This window comes from Nerophis lumbriciformis, linkage group LG19 (genome assembly GCF_033978685.3).
Source record: "Nerophis lumbriciformis linkage group LG19, RoL_Nlum_v2.1, whole genome shotgun sequence".
Lineage (NCBI taxonomy): Eukaryota > Metazoa > Chordata > Actinopteri > Syngnathiformes > Syngnathidae > Nerophis > Nerophis lumbriciformis.
Window position 1 is genome coordinate 23,661,535 of NC_084566.2, and position 25,638 is coordinate 23,687,172.

A 25,638-nucleotide genomic window follows, 5' to 3' on the forward strand; every position below is an offset into this window, starting at 1 on the left:
AAAGCTCAAAGGAGCCACTCGGGCGGCGCAAAAGAGCCGCACGCAGTTCCAGAGCCGCGGGTTGCCGACACCATGTTTAGTGGGACAGGCGAAAAAGTTAAGTCATAGAAAATATGGCCTTTTATAAGTTATTTAATGTTTGGTAGCAAATGCATCACGGATTGGTACTGGTCTCCAGACCGGTGGTTGGGGACCATTGTAATAGATACTATAAGCATTTCTGTTTAAACCCTTAAATACTGAAGATTGTTAAAATGCTTGTGCAGGTATGTCCCAGTCAAAACAAAAATTATGGAAACACAGCTACGTCATATCAGTTCTGCTTTTCCAGGAACATGTATGCAGGTAATGTAGTGGTATTTTTACTGAGCAACATCACCAATTACTGGCCCGGCATGAATACGGGAAAACAGTTTTGTCATGAATACTGAGAATTTGTAAGAGCCTCCATTCCTGGAATATTACAATACTCTGAAGTCATCGAATGTACATATGTGATGTTGCTGATGTTTGCTATATGTGATAACAGCCAGCAGGCGGATCTGCTCACAAAAACCTTGTCATTGTTCTCACTGAGCAGGATGAAAGCAGAAAAGAATGTAGTAAACGAGCCAACTTTAAGTTTTGCTGACAATCTAAAGACGAACTAAATCATTACGAGGATCAAGGATCAAGACTAACATGTAGTGATGTGCAGAACGATACAGAAATATCGATACTGCCGACAACAGATCTTTATGCTATAATATCCATCCCATCCATCCATTTTCTACCGCTTGTAGCTCTGGGCGTCGCGGGGGTGGCTGGAGCCTATCCCAGCTGCTCTCGGGCGGAAGGCGGAGTACACCCTGGACAAGTCGCCACCTCATCGCAGGGCCAACACAGATTGACAGACAACATTCACACTCACATTCACACACTAGGGCCAATTTAGTGTTGCCAATCAACCTATCGATTCTCAAATCAAAATATTGATACTTTATTATTTGAGATAATGCGTATTGTCAACAAGAAAGCTGTGTAAAGCAGTTAAATAACTGAGATCTTGTCTTAATGAAACGTGATTGGTGGGAACTACTATTTCTTCCGCGAAGTAATGCGCAAGCAAGAAACTTACTGGCAATCAAAATGTCGCAGAGTATTATAAAACCACAAGTGTATGTAAACTAGTGATAGGTGCATTGATACTGAAATATTGATACCGCCAATACAGTACCAGCTCTGTATGCTCTACTACCGATTCTCAAATTACAATATCAATACTTTTGATACTTTACTTCAGGGGTGTCCTAACTTTTCAACCAAAGGCCGCATACTGAAAAGTCAAAACATGTGGGGGCCATAAAGATATAAAAACAGATATGTCAGCTTTGTATAATGGGTGACTAAGTATATTATTATTAATTATTAGTTTAAACATTTTAGCTTTTCCCTGTTACATACTGATTTTTATGCTTTTCATCTGACTTTTTTTTTACTGTTATTTTTTTCCCCCATGTAAGAATAGAATACAAATAATAATATTACGATTACACTAGTGTGTCAAAAATTCTGCTTGTACGAAAATTTTAATGTTTATTTACACATTTACCAGTGTTTATTATGGTTGTCCATCCATCCATTTTCTACCGCTTTTCCCTTTTGGGGTCGCTGGAGCCTATCTCAGCTGCATTCGGGCGGTAGGCGGGGTACACCCTGGACAAGTCGCCACCTCATCGCAGATTATGGTTGTTGTAATTCATCAAAAGAATTCATACGTTAGTAATGTTTTATTTTTTATTGAACAAACTAACTACACTTTGTTTATATGTCAAGTATAATTTTTATTTTTTTATTTTGAGAGCTTCTAATATTTTAGATCAGGGGTTTCTAAACGTTTTCCACCAAGGGCCGCATACTGACAAGTCAAGAATGGGGGGCCATTTTGTAATTTTTTTTAATCTAAAAAAAATATATATATATATAAACAGATATTGTATATATTCAAACATATTCAAACGTTGTGTTATGAGTGACAAAGTAAATTAATATTAATTAAGAGTTTAAAATGTTAAAATTATGATTTTTTTCTTACATTTTTACTGTTGTTGTTTTTTTCGATGGATATGGTATTATTTGAAAATGCGCAACTTTTTGAATTCTAGCAGACATGTTGGGTATTACAAAGTATCGGATCGGAATTTTACTTGGTATCGAATCGGGGGGGGAAATCAGTGGTATCGCACATCACTAATGTATATTTTTATTGTAGGCTATTTAGAGACACTACATACAGGGTTGGATTTGAATAAGATAACACATTCAGTGCAGAATAATGCCATTATTTTTTTGTTTCTCCCTGTGATTTTTTTTTTTTTTTTTGCGTTCGAAAGTGATTCCAAAAGAGCAGCAACAATTGAAATACAATAACATTTTCCCAGACACATTGGGTATAGTCACGTGAAGTATCGGCATCGGATCGGAAAGAAAACTAGCGGTATCGCACATCAGTACTAACATGCACATTTACGCAAGAAAACACTTTACGTGAAGCTTATGACGACAACGCCGGTACTCGGACTTGAGCGTTAATGTACGATGTGTGTCTCTCTACCGAGCTGAGTCATGGTTTTGTTTCTGAAGGCAAAAGCACACAAGCCAGCAAATATGACTTACCCATCGAAAATGTCCCTCCAACAGCAAAACAACGAGCAGAATGAAACCCACTAAGCCGCCTCTGTCCGGTAGGAAGGCCATAACTCTCGGTAAAAGGAGCAGAAAGAAATGCCAACTCAGTCAACTGACCGCATATTTTGTTGTGGGTGTCTCCTTCGTCCTGCTATTTTCTCATGGCGGAGGTACGAAGGAGAGCCGCTGTGGCCATCAAGTGGTGGCATGGTGAACTGCATTTTAAAATGGTTAATGTACTGTAAAACTAAATTAAAGTGCGCACAATCGATTTGCTAATTTTATGAATAATGTAATTAAATGCAACCTTTTGTGATGTAGTCTAATGTTGATTTAAAAATGATGCATTCGAAAAGGCCATTTATTCTATTGATGGAACAATGTATTCATTAATATGGCCTAAAAATGTGTGCCTAACGTTGAGGCCAATGTGTGTTCAGGTGATTTAAGTATAGATTTAATATAGTCACCTCGATGTTAGTTTATTTATACTATATGTTATTCTAACCCAGTGGTCCCCAAACTACGGCCCATATATATATATATATATATATATATATATATATATATATATATATATATATATATATATATATATATATATATATATATATATATATATCAGTGACGTGCGGTGAGGTTCATGGCTGGTGAGGCACTGACTTCATCACAGTCAGATTTACAAACATATGAACCCTAAAGAGTATCTTATTCACCATTTGATTGGCAGCAGTTAACGTGTTATGTTTAAAAGCTCATACCAGCATTCTTCCCTGCTTGGCACTCAGCATCAAGGGTTGGAATTGGGGGTTATTAAATCACCAAAAATTATTCCCGGGCGCGGCACCGCTGCTCAGAGGTGTGGACTCGAGTCACATGACTTGGACTCGAGTCAGACTCGAGTCATGAATTTGATGACTTTAGACTCGACTTGACAAAATGTAAAAAGACTTGCAACTCGACTTAGACTTTAACATCAATGACTTGTGACTTCACTTGGACTTGAGCCTTTTGAATTGACATGACTTAAATTGACATGACTTGCTACTTTCCCCAAAACCCAAAGATGAAAAAGTTATTCGGGAGCGCTCCGTATTTTTCATTGTGTACTTGTCTATCAGCGTTGCGTGTGTCAGCTGGTGTGGTCTCAGTACAACAGCCAATCAAATTAGATCTACTTTGTTTTCATCACACAGCATTCATCCAATCAAATTGCAGGACAACCAACGAAGAAGACATGTCCAAACCACACGCCAGTGAACAAAAAATGATACCTAAAATAATTTTGTTTGGGTATAAAAATTACGAGGTGGTCAACACAAAACGGTTTGCAGTATGCAACACATGCGGTTCGAAAATTACTGATGGAGAGTCAACAACTTCCAACTTCGTCCGGCATTTGAAGTTGCACAAAGAACGGTAAGTTGTGCTGTGTAGTTAAATCAGTGAGGCTGTAAACTCACTGCTAACGTTATAACGTTATTGCAAACACGGGAATCTGTTGCAGTTCACTACCTTATTCATACTTTTTGTTCAGTGATTTTTTTTAAGCAGGGTTACGTTAGTCAATATATCACACGTAACGTTAGACGGCGGTCAGCAGCACCGCGTATTTTAGCCACCTAAAAAAAGACAAAAATAGTAAAATAAAGGTCAGTTAAAATGTATACTATATTATGAATATGTGTACCGTTTTAGCTAGCTTTCTGACATACTGTTGGTTGTTTACCTCAGTGGTCCCCAATCACCGGGCCGCGGCCCGGTACTGGTCCGTGGATCGATTGGTATCGGGCCGCACAAGAAATACTTTTTTTTTTTTTTTTTTTTTTTAATTAAATCAACATAAAAAACACAAGATACACTTACAAGTAGTGCACCAACCCAAAACAACTCTCTCCCCCCTTTTGTTCTGGGCATTGAACATGAAGACTCTTCCTTCACTGTTCCGAGTGGCCATGAGAGTCTTGGCAGTGCCTGCCTCCAGTGCTCCAGTGGAGCGAGTTTTCAGCCATGGTGGCATCATACTACGCCCCCATCGTGCACAAATGACTGACAGACTCTTGTTTAATTTGGTCTTTTGCAAATGCAATGCAGCATAGGGCCCTGAATCTATTTAAAAAAGTGTAACCGAGGGTTTATAAATGTCGCCTATACTGTATGAAACTACAAAATAACAAACACGGAGGCTCCAGTTTACACGAGGACCACTTTATTTACCTTTTTTCAAAAACCTCCGCTCCACTCCGTGTCATCACTTCCGCTCTTAGCGCCTTCAAAATAAGAGCTCATGGCATATACTGTATAACAGCGCATAACAGGAACTTAACATCACAAAGAGGAAAGCCCATAAAAATAGGTTACAAAAGTTATTTAATAAGAAGACAAAAAGTGCAAAAACAATAATGTTCGTGTTGTAGGAATTGTGAATTAGGTACACCTGCAGTCTGCAGGTGTATATGTATATATATATATATATATATATATATATGTATATATATATATATGTATAGTCAAGGTTTCTGTGGTTTATCCGTTATACAGTGCTCAATACCGGGGTAGAGCAGAATATACGTTAGGTCAGGAAAAAACACAAGAGGCTATATCATCCCTACAAGATTCAAGATTCAAGGTTGTTTATTGTCATATGCACAGTTAAACAGACAGTTTGCCGTACAATTAAAATCTTACTTTGCTAGTCCACCCTTCAACAAGTCACACGGTACTTAGCTCAAATTAAAATTAAAATTAAAATTAAAAATACAAATGTATATACAAGGCACAGTAAGTAACATAACATTATTGCACATTCTGATTGACAGTCAACAGTATAAATATGGAGGTGACATTGGGTCGCTCGCGGAAGCAGTTAAAGTGTCTTTAGTGATCAAAGGTGAAAAGTGTCTACAGTGATGGTTCACAGTTCGGGGGTGGTCATGGTAGCTGTCTTTTGTTCAAAAAGATAAAAGTAAAACGGGGAGAAGGGCGGAGGGGTAGCTTCACAAGTTAGCATTCACAAGCCTGATGGCCTGTGGGTAGAAACTGTTTGTCAGTCTCGTAGTCCTGGATTTCAGGCTCCTGTATCGTCTGCCTGATGGTAGGAGGCTGAAGAGACTGTGCTGGGGGTGTGTACTGTCCATTATGATGTTGTGTGCTCTCCTGGTGGCCATGGTAGAGGAGTACATGTCCTGTAGTGAGGAGAAGGCTGCTCCTGATATGTAAGCCTGTTTCGCAGGTTTCCCTGCTCGGCCGGGGATTTTCCCAAAATCCTGACCTAATGTATATTTATACTGTGTGTATGTATGCATGTATGTGTGTATATATATATATATATATATATATATATATATATATATATATATATATATATATATATATATATATTATGTCTGTATATATATATATATATTGTGTCCTGGGCATGACGTTAAAGTGCATCCGGCAGTGGAGGCTCCTATATGGGGTCTTGGGGCACTAGGAGGTTAACCCCTTTACTACTGTTACCCCAGGTGGCCCTTGGCAAAGGTCTAGCACCTGACTGCCCCCTAGCCAGGGATACGGTGAAGACCTCAACGGCGGAGCAGGCGGAAGACGGTAGATTTAAGGACTACCACAACGGCTGCGATGGCGGAAGAAGGCTGCAGCAGAAAAGGGTAGCCAGTCGTCTTGGACTCCATGCCACTGGACCCTGACCCGATTCTGTCAAGGATCGTGTGGTGACTGTCTGTGCACCAGTCTCCCCACGTTAAAGGGATACACCCCTACCAGGAAGATCGTCATACTCGTTCGAGTGACCGCCGATGATATGATGATGTTTATATATATATATATATATATATATATATATATATATATATATATATATATATGTACGTATGTATCTACAGTATGTCTATATTTATACAGTATATATGTATATCTATATATATATATACATACGTATGTACGTACATATGTATATGTGTGTGTATCTATATATATATATATATATATATACAGTATATATATGTATATATCAGCCCATACCACAGAAGGTGGCTGAGAACAACAGGGCCAAGGTTCTGTGGGACTTCAGCTTCCAGACTGACAAACAGCTTCTGGCTAACCAACCAGACATAGTGGTGGTGGACAAAGTGCAGAAAAGGGTGGTGATGATCGATGTGGCAATCCCAGCTGACGCCAACATCAGGAAGAAGGAACACGAGAAACTTGAGAAGTACCAAAGGTTGAAAGAGCAGCTGGAACGGATGTGGAAGGTCAAGGCGAGCGTGGTCCCCGTGGTAGTGGGGGCGCTCGGAGCAGTAACCCCCAAACTGGGAGAGTGACTCCAACAAATCCCAGGAACAACATCTGAAGCCTCAGTCCAGAAGAGCGCAGTCCTAGGAACAGCCAAGATACTGCGCAGAACCCTCAAACTCCCAGGCCTCTTATAGAGGACCTGAGCTTGAGGACGACACAGATACCACCCCACTAGGGTGAGAAGGAGATTTTTTATATAATATATGTGTGTGTATATATAGCCCAGCCACATTTTTTAACCCAATGCGGCCCCCGGGTCAAAAAGTTTGGGGACCCCTGTTCTAACCCTTCTTCTAAGTCACTTAAATTGTCCCATTCGTTTTGTGGGCATCAAGAGATGCACTGAAAATTATTCAATATTTATTATCTATCAATTTTTTTTTTTATATATATATTTGTTTTTTTAATTGTATTTTAATGAGTACAATGTTGGTGTTGAGTGATTTAAATGGGTCATATTATGATGTTTTCCCCCCTACATTTAAAATACTTCCTTGTGGTCCACATAACATGAAATGGTGGTTCTTTAGTTCCAATTTTGCATATATAATGTTTTACAGACCATCTTCAAGCTCTCTTGAGGATGCGCCGTTTTGTGGGCGGTATTATTTACGTGCCTCCACTTCGACTGCGTCTTTTCCCCGTCATCCATGTTGTCATTTTTTGCGCTGCCATATGGAGTCTACTGACAAATATAAATTAGAACTATGCGCTACTTTGTATTAGAAGTGACAACAGCGGAGGATGCACGTGCATGTACGAGCCAGTCTGCCTCACAACAAGAGGATGGAGAAAAAGAAAGATCTTATTGACTGCTGCGTCAGATTACAATGACGGACTCGCGCAAAGCTCTTCGGGTAAATCATTACCATATATGGAGATATTAGTTGACTTCATCAATGGAAAAACGCCACAACAGACAAATTCCAAAAGACTTGTTTCAAAGAAGCTGAAGGAAGGCAAAATTGTTTTATAAATACTGTATCTCTCTCCGCCATGCCTCCATGGTGGGATTTTACATGTCCAGATTTATGCAGACACCAAATACACAAAAACAGGTACCAACAGGTAAAAAATAGATGGTTTTGCATAATAGATCCCCTTGCATTGAAGGTTTATAGATAAATTCATAAATTAATTTATAAACAATTCAATAAAGGTAATTTACATTGAGGATTCAATAATTGCGAATTTAATATTATCAATATTTATATATAAGTATTGATATTTATATTTAATTATGTTAATAATATATTTGTTTTATTGTAAAATACTGTACTGTAAGTTTTTGGCAAATAAATAGATGTATTCAACTTTATTTAAATAGAAGTTTTCAGGTATGTTGCAACACAAAGTGCTTTACACCAGTAAAAAAAGAGAAGAAAACACACACTCGCATGCACGCACAACATTGTTGACAATGACATAACATGGCATGGCGCTGAGGGTTGAAGGAAAATGCCATCTTTGAAATGTCCAAACTGAAGAATAAATCAAATAAACGCCACCTAAAAACTAACATAAAAAATATTTTTAAATATATGTACAAATAATTAAAAAAAACATGAAATAGTGCAGGGGTTCTAAACCTTTTTGACCTCAGGGCCCAACTTTTTCACTACACAGAGGTCCACTAAAATATCAATACGGAAATACTGAAAATAAGACCTCAAGGCATATACTGTATAACAACTTATAACAGGAACTTAACATCACAAAGAGGCAAGCCCATAAAAATAGGTTACAATATTTTAGTTACGTGGCGCCATGTTGTTTAATTTAAATGGACCCTCCTTTTTCCGTCTTGTCTTCTTCTACTTGCTTTTACGGCTGATGCAAACTATATTATTGCACTACTGCCACCTTCCGGTAGATCATCTCTATGGTTACACGCACACGTCTGAGAGTTGTTTCAGGGGGGAAAAAAGACAAATCTTAAGATGCAAGTACAATAAAAAGAATCATCATAATGATCATTTCAAAATATAACAATTATGAAGACAGTAACGCTAACGTGCAAATCTTTGTTAAAATTTCAACAGCGATTTTTTTTGGAATGTTGTCAACTTTCTTTCAACCGTTCAACATTGATTCAACTTTCAAACAACACCAAACATTTTTCAACTGTATTTCAACATTGAACAATGAAGAAAGGCTATCTTGGTATTGTGACAAAACGGCAGAATTCTAGTGATCTATTCCAGGGGTGTCAAACTCATTTTCATTGAGGGCCACATCGCAGTTATGGTTGCCCTCAGAGGGCCCCTTTTAACAATGAGTAATATATGAATATACATGTATATATACAATACATTAACAATATATTTTTTTACATAAGCGGCAAAAAAAATATTAAAATTTTACTTTAAAAACTGGCAGCTCAGTCACCAGAATTTTATAGTAAAAGCAAAGTTTTTTTTACAGCATTTAAAAACATTGAAAAAATGGAATTGAATGGAAAAACAATACCACTGTTCATAGCGGTAAATTTCAAGCAACATAGCTGCCAGTTTTTTAGTTTATTTTTACTGTAAAATCTTGTTTTTGTAATGTTTTTTTTTTTGTTTGTTTTAATGTTTTAGTGTCTTACTGTATATGGAAAAAAAAACATTACCAAAGTTGATTTTAAGGTAAAAAAACTCAGTCGGCGGAATTTAACCGTAAATTCTATTGTCAATTTTAGTCTACATTTTGATTGATAATTTGTTTTGAAATCATAAGTCAAGCAGATATTTAAGTACAGTATTTATCTTTATCTGAACAAAAAATATTTTTGGAATACATTATAATATAATATTTTGATTTTGATAATATTGAATTTTAAAAGAAATGCAATTGCATGCAGTACATTATTTTTAATGTCAAAAGGGAAAGAACAAATATATTTAGTAAGAAAAGATTAAGCATTTTTTTCCCAGGCTTTAGCGGGCCACATATAATAATGTGGCGGGCCAGATTTGGGCCACCACCTGTGATCTATTCTATACAAGAGCAAAAAAACAAAACAAAACAAGAGTAGAAGCAAGTAGATTTAGAGCTGTTTTTCATCAGGAGAGATCAATTAAGCGTATTCTACTAACAAAGTCAGGATGATGTTTAACCATAGGCGGTTACACACCAAACAGTTTAACATGCACACACTGATCTGCAATGATTAAAGATAATGAGTGAATCATTCTAAACAGTATCAGGATTAGAACTTTGTAGCTCTACCATTGCATGCGCTTTAAAACATTGTTCCTTTCGTGGAGAGAGGGGAACAAAGAGACGATGATGTTTATTTCCATAGAAAACATTTATTCATGTATACTTTTAAATGATCACAATCGAGGAATAGGTCGCATATAAGCGTCGCATATATTTATATAGATTACAGCGGACTATATATCATCTATCACAGCATTATTGTTACATACCTGTACATACCTGTGTCACATCTGCAAAAAAATCAACAGGTTGCTACATAAGTGCATTCCTTTAAAACTAGGGATATTAACACTCTTGCATGGAGGAACCACTGGGAGCTAATACAGCCTGGGAGAACTACTGAACACAAAATATGATGTACCATCACTACGTTTGTGTACATGTTCAAACACATAACCTGGAATTTGTTTCACAAAAAGAGGAACGTGTTTGAAAGTTTGGACTTGTTTTGACTTGCTCTAACATAAACATAGATGACCGTCATGTATCACACCCACGCTTTTTATGAAATTTAAGATAGTAAACATAGCAGATTATAAGGTAACACTTTATAATAAGTACACACTATTAAGCATGAATGAATACTGAATTCATCATCTATAAAGCATATTTCCAACATGAATACACACAGTTATATGTCAACTATTAGTTAATAGTATCACACATATATACAGTACAGACCAAAAGTTTGGACACACCTCCTCATTTCAATGGGTTTTCTTTATTTTCATGACTGTTTACATCGTAGATTGTCACCGAAGGCATCAAAACTATGACACCTGTGAAGTGAAAACCCTTTCAAGTGGCTACCTCTTGAAGCTCTTTGAGAGAATGCCAAGAGTGTGCAAAATAGTATCAGAGCAACGGGTGGCTATTTTGAAGAAACTAGAATACAAAACATGTTTTCAGTTATTTCGCCTTTTTTTGTTAAGTACATAACTCCACATGTGTTCATTCATAGTTTGGATGCCTTCAGTGACAATCTACAATGTAAATAGTCATGAAAATAAAGAAAACGCATTGAATGAGAAGGTGTGTCCAAACATTTGGCCTATACTGTACATATAAATATATATAAAAGCATAGTAGATTTAGTAGATTATTCAACATTTACATACACTGATCTAACAACCATTGACAATACCTAAATTACTAGTTTGTAAATATAGAAAACATTTGTTTATGTACAAAAATGCCACATTTTACAGGAAATACACATATATAGAAGGGCTTATAAACAATGAGTAAAACAATTTAATGAGTATTCATAACAGAAACTTGTAACCGTGTTTATTAACTGCATTCTAATGAGTATTCATGTAGGAAATATGCTTTATAAATGATGACATAAGTATTTACTAATGCTTTAAATAGTGTGTACTTATTATAAAGTGTTACCGATTATAAAAATAAACTACATACTCAACCCAGCAGAGCATTTTAGTTTGGAATATTTGAGTTATTTCAGATGTCACAAAAGCTGCCCAACCAGGTCCTTTATGTTTTCGGCACAGCCTTTTGTCCCATGACAAAAATCTCACTCTGAACGCTAAGCGAACTGCACCAAAGACCAACAAGCAGCGTTTGGAACTTATTCTTCATTCTTTAAAGTATAAATGTGACATGTTTGGACGCAGTTCACCAGTTTCCCCCTTGAATATTGAATGCTCACACATTCGGTATCTTGCGTCCTCATCCAGGAAGTCAATCCAACACAGGATACTTTTGAGCTCATGGTCAGCTGCAGAGAAGCGGAAGGGCTCACGGTCACACTCGTTTGTAGGAGGTGACACCAAAGTCGATTTTGGCGTGACCTTCTAATTTCAGTTCCGCTTTTTGGATGCTTTCGCCTTCCTTCCTTCCCGTCTTCTCCCCACAAAGTCACGGGAGGTTTTCACTTCCACACATGGGTCTTTCAGGTTGTGGTGTGTGTTTGGTTTGAAGAAGAAAAAACAACCCAGCTGATAACTGCTGGCACCACAAAAGGAAATGTTCTCCATTCAGTTCTCCGCTCTAGGTGGGGTCCGTCAGTCCGGGCCCAAGTACTCTGCGTTCTCTGCTGCCGGCACGTGTCCGTTGGTGTGGGTCTTAAAGGTGGGCGTGAAACTGTGCTGGTAATCGGGGTTGTCTATGCTGTTCTGTGGCTTGTATTTGTGTACAAGTGCTCCGTTTGAAGTAATCGGGGCCACGACGGCAGATGGAAATTCATTGAGGTACTCGGGTCCGTTGGGCCTGTTCTTGAAGCAGTTCAGGTACTCAGACTCTGTGTCGTCTGAGGAGATGGTGGGGAGTAGGCCGCGGGGAGGACCGGGTTGCTGGTAGACAGGGTTCATCATGTCTGACAATGTGTTTTTTTGGTTCATGTAGTCTGTCGGAGGACACAAGCAAGGACACATGATCATGTAAACTCTCTATTTTCTTTTAGAACATTTTTACTTAATATATTTAATGATGCTTTATCTAATGTATAGCACTTTTCACACACATAAACACATGCTCTCAGCATAAAAGCCTGCAATAAAACATTAAACAAAGATAAGACATTTGTCTTATAATAGAAATTAAACACCAGAAAACATTAAAAAATAAATAAGGATTCAAATTGGTACAATTAATGAATAAAAGCAGTATAAAATATTTTTATATATATTTTCAAATATCTATACAACAAAAATTAAAAATGTTATGGTATAAATCAGGAGGCAAAAATATTAGTAAAACAAGAAACCTTAATAATTAAAAAAACGCGCATAAAACAGCATCACAAAATAGATTTTACAGAGTTTTAATTACTCAACAAAAAACAACAAACAAAAAATAAATGTATTAAAAGCCAGAAAAAACAATGATGACTTTGAAAGATAACTAAAAAACTATCATTCAATAAAAATACAAAAACAACATTTAAAAATAAATTCTTCATGTTTTGATTATAACCCGTGCTTTTCTATCTACTTAAAAATATAATAAAAACATGAATAGCCATTTTTAAGTCGTAGAAAAAATGAATGACTCCAGTTTGCTTTTACATACAGTGTATATTGAAATTCAATTATGTATGTAATATTTGTTTGCTTAATAGGGTATATTATTTTTTTTATTATGTATTTGTTCACTGTTCTGTTACAGAGAACAAGGACATTGGATACACTTGCTATGGTATGAAAAGGGGTAGGATTGAATAAGATCTGCTTCTTCCTACTCCTTTTCGGACGTGCTGCAATGAAACAACTGGCATTGTTCGATGCATTATATGCATGTTTGAAATTAACTGAAACTGAACTGAAATAAAAACATTTGTTTTTGAATGAACCAAAAATGCAACAAATCAAGAATAGATTAATAATATGGAGGCCAACCTGCAAAGTAATCTTATTTACCAGACTTCAAGACCTGATAAAACGTACAAACTTGAATTAAAAAGGTATTTGCTGTATGGATAAAGCAGCGATATGCTGTTCGACCACTAGATGTCCCCATTTCTCGTTAAGTCTATTGGAGGCCGCAGTGTCGCTCATGGCTCACGTTATGACCTCACTGACATTCTGACGGTTTTAAGAAGCAAGGCACTAACCTGGAGCAGGCAGGAATGCATCGTCTAAAAGTTGATCTGTGGGGTCTGGGATATACCGAAGCAATATGCTTCCGCCTCTGCTGGGTAATCCATTCTGGAAGCACAAAAACGACATCTTAAGCTGTAACGGCACCATAAATTACACAAATAAATTGAAGTAGCTATTTGCTCTGTGGGGGATAGGGGTGGGGGAAAAGTGGGGTTAATGTCTCATGGTGATGATGATGATGACACATTTTCCATTTGAGACATGACGGCAAAGAGGAAGTGTGGCTGTCATCGCTGCGTGAGAATAGGAGGATAGGAAACGTTCCACTTAAGCAAAATTGTGACCATCTTTGTTCCTTAGTCACGGGAGTGTGAAAAGTGCCAAAAGCCCAGTCCCTCCCCCCTAAGAATATACGTGGGTGACAGCTGTGGCAATGCAATTACTTTTAACAAGAGAAGGAAATTAAACATGCTGATGGAACAACCATCTGTAACACATTTCTCGACCCACGAGGGATGATTTTACAATAGCGAGGCTCTTATTGGACTTGTGTATGTTTGTCTGCAAAGGTAATTACAAAGTGGTTCCAGATAGAAAAGCCAGAACCTGAACTTGAGGAAGTTCCACCTGGGAGGAAACGTGGGAGAAGGCATGATGATGAGAGACACTTGTTTGTGTTGGGTACGGACAGAGGAGGAGTGGTAGTTACAGTTACATAGAAAAAACACAGAGTAAAAGGGGAACTGCAGGTTTTTTTAACGCATTCTAATTTGTAATATAAGGCAAGTATGAGATGGCTAACAATGAAATCATCTATTGCGCCCATAAAACCCTCTAAAACATAAAAAAAAAAAACTCACTGAATATTAACCAAATATTAGCGATATTGTCATATAAGCATTAATGCCGAGGAACTACTTTTAGCTGCGCTGTGATCACAGAGAGGTAACTAGCTAATGCCGTCCATAGCATTTCTACTCATGTGAATTCTCCATTCTTGACTCCGAGCAACTTTTGTAAGTCTTACAGTATAATTAAAACTGTTGATACATGTGGGATGTCTGTAGGAGTGTTTTCATGCATATTTGTACATGCTATCGTAATGTAATGACGCTAGCGTGGTTAGCATTAGCTAATATGCTAAAACAAGTGTCTGTGTTAGTATTTATAATTTACGGCATTCTGTTTGTATTGTTTCAGTTTCACAGATTCCTCAATAAACTCACCAATACATCACAGTGGAGTTATTGAGTCTCTTTAGCTAAATTGGAGAGCTAGCGTTCGCACCTAGTGGGTCTATGACGCTGACTTCTGTTTTGTTTGATTAGGCGTTTTACTGCCATGTTGCAGACACCGTTTGGAACAATTAAGGTATATAAATAAGCATTTCCAGAATATTTCTGTGTAAATAACTCATTTGGCAACATATATATCTGCGGTTTACGACTAATATATAGGAAAAAAAATGTTCCCCCCCCTAAAATTTAGTAGGTGTGGATAATATACTGGTGCGCTCTATAGTCTGGGAAATACGGTAATTCGAGATTATAAATCCTGTGTATCACTTGTACAGTAGACGGTTGCGGTCGTAAGCCAAGAAGTAGACCCGGAGATCGCGAGAAAAACACGAAAAGACTCCTTTGTGCCCACTTTTTTTTTTTACCTGTGTGAGAATTAGGAATAATTATTCATGTATACGTAAATATTTGAACATCCCATTGGTTGTCATCCCACTGAGAACAGCAAGTTTCAGTTTCAATATATTCATAGTTTGTATTTCTTGTTTAGCACTTAGAAATAGTGCCACTTGCTGGATCTGCTTATCACACAGCTTCTAAAACGTGTAGCTCATCCTCTGTATTTTCAGGCTCAAAAATATAAGGTTCTGTATCATCATTTGTCCCAAAGTAGTCTGCCATGATTAGTGGTAGTTGAAGGAAAAAGTGAACATTGTGACGGGTCTGTAACTTAATGCACTGCTGTATGCTTTAAATGAGAAAAATACGTAAATATTACATGTGATTATGAATGTGCCTGTTACTACATTACATACTGATTGAGATTTTGGGATGCTTTTTAGAGCGTTTTATAGGCGGAATAGAGTGAGTCTCATTACCACTATTGTCAGCTGACTAATGCTGGTGTTTATTTACAATTAGAATGCTTAAAAAAATGAAAAACATGCGTGCTTGTCTTACATAAGGATTGTAAATGATAGACAACAATTTAAAAAAAAGGGCAGTTCCCCTTTAAGGTTTGAAAGATTCTAGGTCAGAGTTGTTAACAATAAATAGAATAGAATACAACTTTATTGTCATTGCAAGTACAACAAAATCCGTTTTCAGTACAACCCGTCCAAGAACAGACATTCAATATACATATAGAGAACAGGAAGACTGATTGGTCGCCACCTGGCGGCACCCCTTAAAGAGGTAAGAAGGAAAGGTAAACATGGAGGGAAGAGGAGGAGGAGAAAAAAGCAACTCCAAAACTAAGCTCCTATGGGGGAGGGGCTCAGTTTGAGACCACAAAAAACCTCAAGCAACAATAAGCACATATTTATGACACAAAAACTCTAGACTTGAAACGGGGGCATCCTGCCCAAAGTGCAGCCATTAGGGTGCTGCTCCGTAGTCGACCTTACCGCAGGGGTTGAAGCAGGGAAAGCGTGGGATGGGGCGTGGGGTATATGTGTGCATATCTGTTTATTAGTAGTAGCCCATGGGTGCGTGTTTGTCAGTAAGCCTGGAAGTCACTCCGTTCGGCATCACTGATCAGAGTCAACATCCCAAGTGTCTTTCAAAGAAGGGGGAAGGGATATCAGAGCCACTTTCGCTGCAATGGTCTCACTGGGGTGTCTCTGCGCTGCCGACTTGTCTCCACGCAATAGGATACTCCTGCTGACCTCCCTATGGACTGGACTCTCTCATTATTAAGTTGGGACTAGTGGTGGACCACTCCTCTATGCATCAGTCAGTGACGTCTCTGGGCTTCGACTTGTCTCCATACAAGAGGATCTCCTGCTGACCTCCGGACTCTAACATTATTAACTGTATTCACTTGGCATGCATCCATTGCACTGGTCACTCGTGGGGCCTGGGGCTGCGGTCCCTTCCAAGGTTTCTCATTGTTCCCAGCGGGTTGAGTTTTTTTGCCCGGATGTGGGATCAGATATGAGGATGTCATTGTGGTTTGTCAAGCCCTTTGACGCATTTGTGATTGAGGGCTGTATAAATTAACTTTGACTGATTGATTGATTGAGTTACTGTGTGACCCTGCCAAGGCGATGCTAACTGTGCAGCAGACTCGAGTTGGAAAGCCATTGCTGCCGCCTTCGACAACAACAGGTCATCTAATCACATAAATCAGAGGTGTCAAATGTAAGGCCCCCAGCCAGATCAGGCCCGCGGTCTGCGAGATGAGTTAACCAAGTATAAAAATTAGCTGCGATTTTTTATGAAAGAAACTGCTGTTCTAAATAAATCCACTTGATGTTGCAATAGCAATTCTGTTGGGTAAGCAAATGGTTTATAGCGGGGCCAAGCAAGTATGCCCATAAAGTTCTATGAATATACCAAGCAAGAGGTACAGAGGTACACAGTGAAGCGTGGCTGCGGCTCCTCCCCCTCAACATAAATGAAACGTTAAGCCTTCAGTTTTACTTCCCCTGCTCCGAGCACACCGTGCTTTAGCACTCTCATTGCCTCAAAATGTCTCTGTCAAAAAAGAGAAAAGTGGACGCAGAATGGAACTCAACCCTCTTGAGTAAGGTCTGTGTATGTCGCGGCCACCCGTTTTTCGATTGGAATAGAACAATAATTTAACATAAAAATTAACTTGCCCTGTTTTTTGGTTTGATAGTAAAACACAAAACACGGAAAACAAATTGTTGTCCATTATCCGAATTTATTAATGTGTTTGAAAATCAAAAATGGGAATTTAAACAACGAGTGAAAAACTCCTCTCTATTCCCTGTTCAATTTGTTTGGAGATATGCATGGATTGCACATCTCTTTTCAGGATCCTTGTCTGTGAGTGACCCAGAACAACAGAAGAAGACAAAGAACGACGTCAGTGTCATCAAAACAATTTAGTCGAGGTCAAGAGTTCCCTTCTATTTTTTAATGTCCAGAGAGACAGAAAGTGACCCATTTTATTGGTTCTCTATCGAGCAGACAAACGTTGCTCTTCTTCTGTTCTTGTTGTTCCGGGTCACTCACAGAAAAGGATATGGAAAAGAGACACTGCGCATGTGCAATCTACCATATCTCCTAACATTGAACCGGGAATAGATAAAATAGTTTTTCACTGGCTGTTTTATTTCCTATTTTCGATTTTCAAACACATTAATGAATTTAGATAATGGATAACAATCCATTTTCCGTTTTTTATTATCAAACAGAAAAATGGGGAATATTTATTTCTATGTTAAATATTATTTGTATTCCATTGTCATTTTGATAACCCACGCCACAGTCCGTACATCGGTTTTGCTTCTATTTTGGTACGTTTTGTGGAGGTAAAGAGAGCAAAATGTTTTCCTCTTAAAGTTCTTTTGTTATTTTGCTTGTCATCAAAAACTTCCTACTGCAGTAGTATCAGTGATGTACTGAATACTATAAGACTTTTATTTCAAGTTAAAATCCACTAAACTTCACTTTCAACTGGTGAATTAGTATTTGTATTCTTTGATTACTTGTATACTTCTGTGCTTTGTACCAGTGGTTTGGCAAACAACAAACGATGACCTAGATTTTAGAGTTTTTTTAAACTCAAATTCTGTATCTTATATTTAATGAAAATACATTAAAGTGCAATTTAAATTTGAGGTACTGTAAAATAATGTGCACCAACGCATAAAACACGTTTAATGATTATTTCAGAAACATGTTTTTATCCACAAATTCAAAAATAATTTGAACACAAAAAGTCTGCAGTTTTGTTTTTTTTTACTACATTTTATATCCAAGGAGTTGAATTAGAGCAAACGCATTAATAAAAAGTCTGATTAAAAATATTTAGATATAATCATTAATGTTGTTCCTGATTAAAATAGTAGGTGTGTTTATTCTCCCAGTAGGGACCAATATACAAAGACTATCTGTGCCTGCCTGCGAGACCGCATACAGGGCAGGATTACTGGGCACATCACATCGTAATATGCAACTGTCAGTGAGACTTAAGTCTAAAGTCTGCTCCTTCTAAATGTTGTTTCAACTTCTATGCTAGTGTTGGCAATATTTATTTATTTTATTCCACTTCCACTTCCAGCTGTGTAAAGGAGAAGAGGCACAACGCTGATTGGACATTAATTACGTCGTGAGGAGCCTGACTATCGCAACGGTGGACAGGGACGGTCGCGCACACAAACACATACACAAACACAATCACACAACACAAAATTTTAATAAGGCCAATCTGAAGACTGTACTCCCTAAGTTCTACCAGCACGTGAAGTGTTCTACAAGGGGCAAGAACACCCTGGACCACGTGTATACCAACATAAAGCACGCGTACAGAGCTACACCCCTCCCCCAGCTTGGACAGTCAGACCATCTTTCCCTCCTGCTCTCTCCTACCAACACCCCCATCAGACGCCAGGCCAGGCCTATCACAAAGACTGTTATGACCTGGCCTGACGATGCACTCCCCAAACTTCAGGACTGCTTCCAACACACAGACTGGGACCTCTTCCAACAACAGGAGCTGGAGACAGCCACAGGAACGGTGCTGGACTACATAAAGTTCTGCATCGGGAATGTGACTGTGGAAAAAACCATCCGGGTTTACCCCAACAAGAAACCCTGGATGACCAGCCAGGTCCGCACACTCCTCAGGGCCCGCGACGCAGCCTTCAGGTCAGGGGACAGGGCACTGTACAGTGTTGCTAGAGCCGACCTGAAGAGAGGGATTAAAAAAGCAAAGGCGGACCACAGGAGGTGCATAGAGTCCCATCTGTCCAGCAAAAACTCACGGGAGGTGTGGCGGGGCATTCATGACATCACGAACTTCAGAGGCTGCAATATGACAACTGCGGATCAGAGTGCGACACTGGCAGAGGAGCTTAACTGTTTCTTTGCCCGTTTCGAAACCCCCCAGCGACACTCATCTGCTCCAGCCCTGCCCCCGCCCCCACCGGGCTCCGGCGCCACTCCACTCACTGTACAGGAGCACAGTGTCAGACGAGTGCTCCTGGCTGTGAACCCCAGGAAGGCTACCGGACCAGACGGAGTACCTGGAAAGGTGCTCAGGACGTGCGCCCATCAGCTCGCTCCCCCCCTCACCAGGATCTTCAACCTCTCCCTGGCTCAGGCAGTCATCCCATCCTGCCTGAAGTCATCTACAATAATCCCGGTGCCGAAGAAGTCTCCCATCACCAGCCTGAATGATTACCGACCAGTGGCCCTCACTCCGGTAATCATGAAGTGCTTCGAGCGACTTGTTCTCCAGCACATCAAGGACCATATCCCTCCAGACTTCGACCCCCACCAGTTCGCATACCGGGCGAACAGGTCCACAGAGGACGCCATCGCTGTTGCTCTCCACTCTGCTCTGAACCACCTGGAGCAGCAGCAGAGCTACGTCCGGATGCTCTCTGTGGACTATAGCTCTGCCTTCAATACAATAATCCCGGACAAACTCTGCAATAAACTGGACACTCTTGGCCTCCCCCCTCTCACAAACGCCTGGATAAGGGACTTCCTAACGGACCGACCCCAGAATGTGAGACTTGGCCCGCACCTCTCATCCTCCCGCACGCTGAGCATCGGCTCCCCACAGGGCTGTGTGCTGAGCCCCCTCCTCTACTGCCTTTACACCCATGACTTGCAGTCCGGCCCACAGTGACAACCTTACCGTCAAGTTCGCCGACGATACCACAGTGGTCGGGCTCATCTCCAGGGGAGACGAGGCTGCCTACAGAGAGGAGGTCCTGAAGCTGACGGCCTGGTCTTCGGAGAACAACCTCGCTCTCAACACCAGCAAGACCAGAGAGATCATCATCGACTTCAGGAGGAGCAGCACCGACCCTGCCCCCCTCTACATCAACGGCGAGCGTGTAGAGAGGGTCCACACCTTCAGGTACCTTGGAGTCCACATCTCTAATGACTTCTCCTGGACAGTCAACACCACATCAATCATCAAGAAGACTCAGCAGCGGCTACACTTCCTTAGAGTCCTCGGGAAGTACAACCTGAAGCCTGACCTGCTGCTGACCTTCTACCGCTCGTCCATCGAGAGCCTGCTGACCTACTGTATTACGGTATGGTACGGCAGCTGCACTGCAGCAGACAGGTAGAGGCTGCAAAGAGTGGTCAAGACGGCTCAGAAGATCATGGGCCGCCCTCTCCCCTCTCTGACGGACATCTACACCTCCCGCTGCCTCAACAGAGCCAGTGCCATCATCAAAGACAGCACCCACCCTGGCTCTGACCTGTTCCACCTGCTGCCCTCTGGGAACCGCTACAGGTGCATTAAAACCAAAACAAACAGGCTAAAGAACAGCTTCTTCCCCAGGGCCATAACCATCCTGAACGGACTGCCCCATTGTCCCTCATAACTGCCTTCTCTTCGGTGCAATAACCCATTCCACCAACCACCCTGTTTTTGTTTTGTTTTTTTTCATGTATATATTCATTTTTTCTAGCATGCACACATCGCACTGTATGGAATGGCCTCAATCTCGTTACCTTGCGTAATGACAATAAAGCTGATTCTGATTCTGATTCAACACATACACGAGCACACAAACACACATTCACAGACACACACACAGGATTGTGATCAATAAAGGTGGATTGTTCCATGCAGAATTATCCTAAGCACTGTTGCATCCCTGCTGTTTACTACTGCGGTATCTTCGAACAGACTTTTCTGCCATGTTTGACGGAGGTTATATACTGTATGCTAACAACTGATCACCACAATCAAACTGAAATTAATCGGGATCATCTATCACTATCAAATAATCGGCCAGTCCTATCTCAGACCGCGAAAAACTAAATGTTCGGGCGTGAATGTCAGGCATCATGTTTGGAGGAAACCATGCTCTGCTCATCATCAGGCCAATACCATCCCTGCAGTGAAGCATGGTGGTGGCAGCATCAGGCTTTGGGGATGGTTTTCAGCGGCAAGAACTTGGAGACTAGTCAGAATAGAGGAAAAGATGAATGCAGCAATGTAAACAGGCATCCTGAATGAAAACCTGCTCCAGAGCGCTCTTGAACTCAAAGACTGGGGCAACGGATAATCTTTCAGCAGAACGACCCTAAGCACACAGCCAAGATATCAAAGGAATGGCTTCAAGACAACTCTGTAAATGTTCTTGAGTGGCCCAGCCAAAGCCCAGACTTTAATACGGAGAGATCTGAAAATGGCTGTGCACCGACACGTCCCACCAAACTGATGGGAGCTTGAGAGGTGCACAAAGAGGAATGGGCGAAACTGCCCAAACATAGATGTTCCAAGCTTGAGGCTGTAATTGCTGCTAAAGGTGCATCAACACAATATTGAGCAAAGGATGTGAATACTTATGCAAATGTAATTTCTTAGTTTTTTTAAATTTTCAATACATCTGAAAAAAATTATAAAAAAACTTTTATATTGTCATAAATTATTGTGTATAAACTTTTGAAGACAAAAATTATTTCATTACATTTTGGAATAAGGCTGTAACATTACAAAATGCGGAAAAAGTGAAGCCCTGTCAATACTTTCCGGATGCATTGTTATTTACAGCTGAAATTGACCATAAGGTCTCGCCTGAGTCCTCATGAATTAATCATTTACTGAGGGGACAACTTTCTGACCGTTGGACACTGTAGACAAAAGCCAGACTTTACACTTTGTCTTTGTCATATCGTTTTGTATATTATTCCTTTGTATTTCATGTACTTAACTTTAGTAAAATAAATATGACCTAATATTGTCTATTTATTGTACATGGTATCAGTGTATACTGTACCACTCCTCTGTATGTCGTCAGATTGATTTGTATAAACTACCCTGAACTGTGAAATTCGCTAGAAACACAAACCACACACTTGTACATGAACCTTTAGTTCCAGATACATTTAAATACATTTAGACAGCGTGGACATACCAGTTAGCGCAGGCTGAAATAGGCCTACTAGCGTGGCTAGCGTGGTTAGCTTTGGCTCTAAGGATCCAACTGGCCACTGTGCGCCTGAAAGCGTGAATAAGTCCCTTAGTGTAGGCTGTACTCTCAGGCGCTACTCGGCTGTACTCTCAGGCTGTAATCGGCCTGCTAGCGTGGTTAGCTCTAAGCAGCCAGCTAACCATAGTGCACTGGAGAGTGGAGGAGTGATCGGTTTTATACAGGAAAAACAAAATATCACTTTGGCTCGAAGAATAGCGGAACTACGCTAAATAGGGGACGACTGGGATCCTTGATTGATATCGATTAAGTGTCTATCGCGATTTATATTTATAATGTTTTATCGCCTAGCCCTAATTTACAGTTATTAAATGTGACCAGTATTGGTATTGGTATTAGTCGATCTCACTCATGGATAATCAGTATCGGAATCGGCGGCATAAACCCTGATCAGAGCATCCCTTAATATAAGATAACAGTGAATTGGACTCCTTGTGGAGCTCCATGCAAGATTTCACCTGGCGATGTAAGGGTGATTGTGAGACAGGTGGAGGAGCTAGTTAATTGTTTCATGGGTCTCTGCTCAGTTTGCCAATTAACACCTGAATGACTCAGACAAGGCTTAGAAAAACGTGATGTGTTCACTAAGTGCTAAAGCGCTTTTTGACATCAACCCAACTCCAACTGAGGTTTCTCTGATCAAAAGATGTGTGTAACTCTAGTGATCAACTACCAGTAACGTGACCGCCATCAACGTTTTCTCCACCAAGTACTAAACCACTGCTGTTTTAAGGCCATTTCTGCAAAATCGCTAGTCAACAATCGACAAGAACATACTTGATAAATAATCCTATGGAACATTTGTCATCCAAACTTACAGTAGAGTGGAGCAGCGGCGTTTGAGATGTGCTCGGGCTGGCGAAGAATCCGTGCTGCGGCACGAGGTACTCGTCGGCGTCGACAGCGTCCTCCATGTCCTCGCCGCTGACCAGTCTGCGGAAGAAGTTATTGTCGGCAGGATTCTGCAAGTCCATGCTCTCATCGTCCTGAAGGCAAAATAGCATTAGTGGTTGCGTTAGCATCACATTCATAACAAATACATATTAAAGTTGGGAATTTAGGTAGCTTTATATACCTGGATAACGAGATAACGAGGAGGATCCCGTGCCATTTTTGTGAACTCTGCTATTAGTTCTCTGAACCGTGGTCGGCTGTCTGCATCGATCATCCAACCTGGAAACACAACACAACATTACCACCAAGAATCTATGTAGCTGCTTAAGTATGAAGACGCAACCATTTCATTGAATCTGCTCTCAGAACATGTATCTTTTATATCGGCTTGCACCTAAAATCACAGAACAAAGCGCTCCAATACAGTCCTGCAGCGTGTTTAATTTAGCAAAGCTGGACAGCCAGTTAACATCTAAATGTCCTTCAATAAGCACACAAGGCTGGTCTTTTCTTGTATTTTAGTCAAGTCATTTACAAAAAGTAAACATGGTATGCAACAGGCTACTAGGACCTTGCATCTACACAACAGTTAAGCACACAATATCACACAAGCAAGACATACAAAATAGGGGGTTTTAATTGAACAATGTTGCAGTCTAAAATGCCAAATTTGTCAATATGAATAAGTATCAAATAATTATAGTTGCATATTACTTACAGATACAAAGTCTCCAAGGCAGAATTTCAATAATCAAATCAAATCCAACTGTATTTGTATAGCACTTTTCATACACAGGCAAGTCGCAAACACAAAGTGCTATACAAAAAAAGAAAAGAAAACCTACACACGCGCGCACACACACACACACCCGCACACATACACACACCCACCCGCACAGACACAGCATTATTGACAATAACAGAACAAAAACAAAACTTGGCATAGCACTGAGGATTTGAGGGAAAATGCCATCTTTGCCACCTTCTCCACACTGAAGAATAACTGAAATGAGTGCCATCTAAAAAAATAGTATCAAACATGTATGTATGTAAAGATAAAATATAAATATAATTAATACATTAATAAGTTAATAAAAACATAACAATCAGAGAATAATAGCAGTAAACAAGTGTAAAAACAACACAATAAATAATAAGCATAATAAGAGTTTAACATGATCAGTAAAAAGCCTGATTAAAAAGATGTGTCTTTAGCCTATTTTTAAAAATATCAACAGTCTCTGCAGTCCTGGGGGTCTCTGGCAAGCTGTTCCACAGGTGGGGGCCAAAGTAGCTAAATGCCGCCTCACCGCGGGCCTTTGTTCTATTATTTGTTAAAGATAAAAGTTTGGTGCCAGAGGATTTCAGGGTCCGTGAAGGTTGATGAGGTAAAAGCAGGTCGGATAGGTAAGAAGGCGCAAGGCCATTAAGACATTTGAAAACTAATAATATAAACTATAAAATCGACCCTGAAGCGGACGGGAAGTCAATGCATTGACTTTGGGTGTGATGTGTTCCCGCCCTCTGGTCTCGTCAGCACGCGTGCAGCTGAGTTTTGTAATAATTGTAGACTTCTGATATTATTTTCGGGAATGCCACAGAGCAGGGCATTACAATAGTCTAAACGACAGGAAATAAAAGCATGCATGAGCACCTCCATGTTGGCTTGTGTTAGAAAGTATCTAGTAACAAACGTTTTACGGATCACACCTCACTCCTACCCACTTCTCCAAAGTGGGCTGGCTCAGGGTGGAGGACAGAGTAAAACAACTTGCACTGAGCCTAGTCTATAAAATCCGCTACACCTCCCTGATACCGAAGTACATGTCAAACTAC

General features: G+C 39.8%; 2 protein-coding genes across 2 annotated transcripts in view; both read right to left on the minus strand.

Moving 5' to 3' along the window:
* Window positions 1-2,822, minus strand: part of npc1 (Niemann-Pick disease, type C1) — a 32,524-nt gene extending 29,702 nt beyond the window's left edge. The window contains exon 1 of the mRNA XM_061979256.2: window positions 2,656-2,822. Within this exon, the coding sequence (XP_061835240.2) occupies window positions 2,656-2,736 (81 nt within the window). The 5' untranslated portion in view covers window positions 2,737-2,822. The remainder of the gene's footprint in view (window positions 1-2,655) is intronic.
* Window positions 2,823-10,239: 7,417 nt separating this feature from the next.
* Window positions 10,240-25,638, minus strand: part of egfra (epidermal growth factor receptor a (erythroblastic leukemia viral (v-erb-b) oncogene homolog, avian)) — a 164,269-nt gene continuing 148,870 nt past the window's right edge. The window contains exons 26-29 of the mRNA XM_061979254.2: window positions 23,984-24,081; window positions 23,727-23,894; window positions 13,745-13,838; window positions 10,240-12,538 (exon numbers count right to left, since the gene is read on the minus strand). Coding sequence (XP_061835238.2) covers window positions 12,198-12,538; window positions 13,745-13,838; window positions 23,727-23,894; window positions 23,984-24,081 — 701 coding nt within the window. The 3' untranslated portion in view covers window positions 10,240-12,197. The remainder of the gene's footprint in view (window positions 12,539-13,744; window positions 13,839-23,726; window positions 23,895-23,983; window positions 24,082-25,638) is intronic.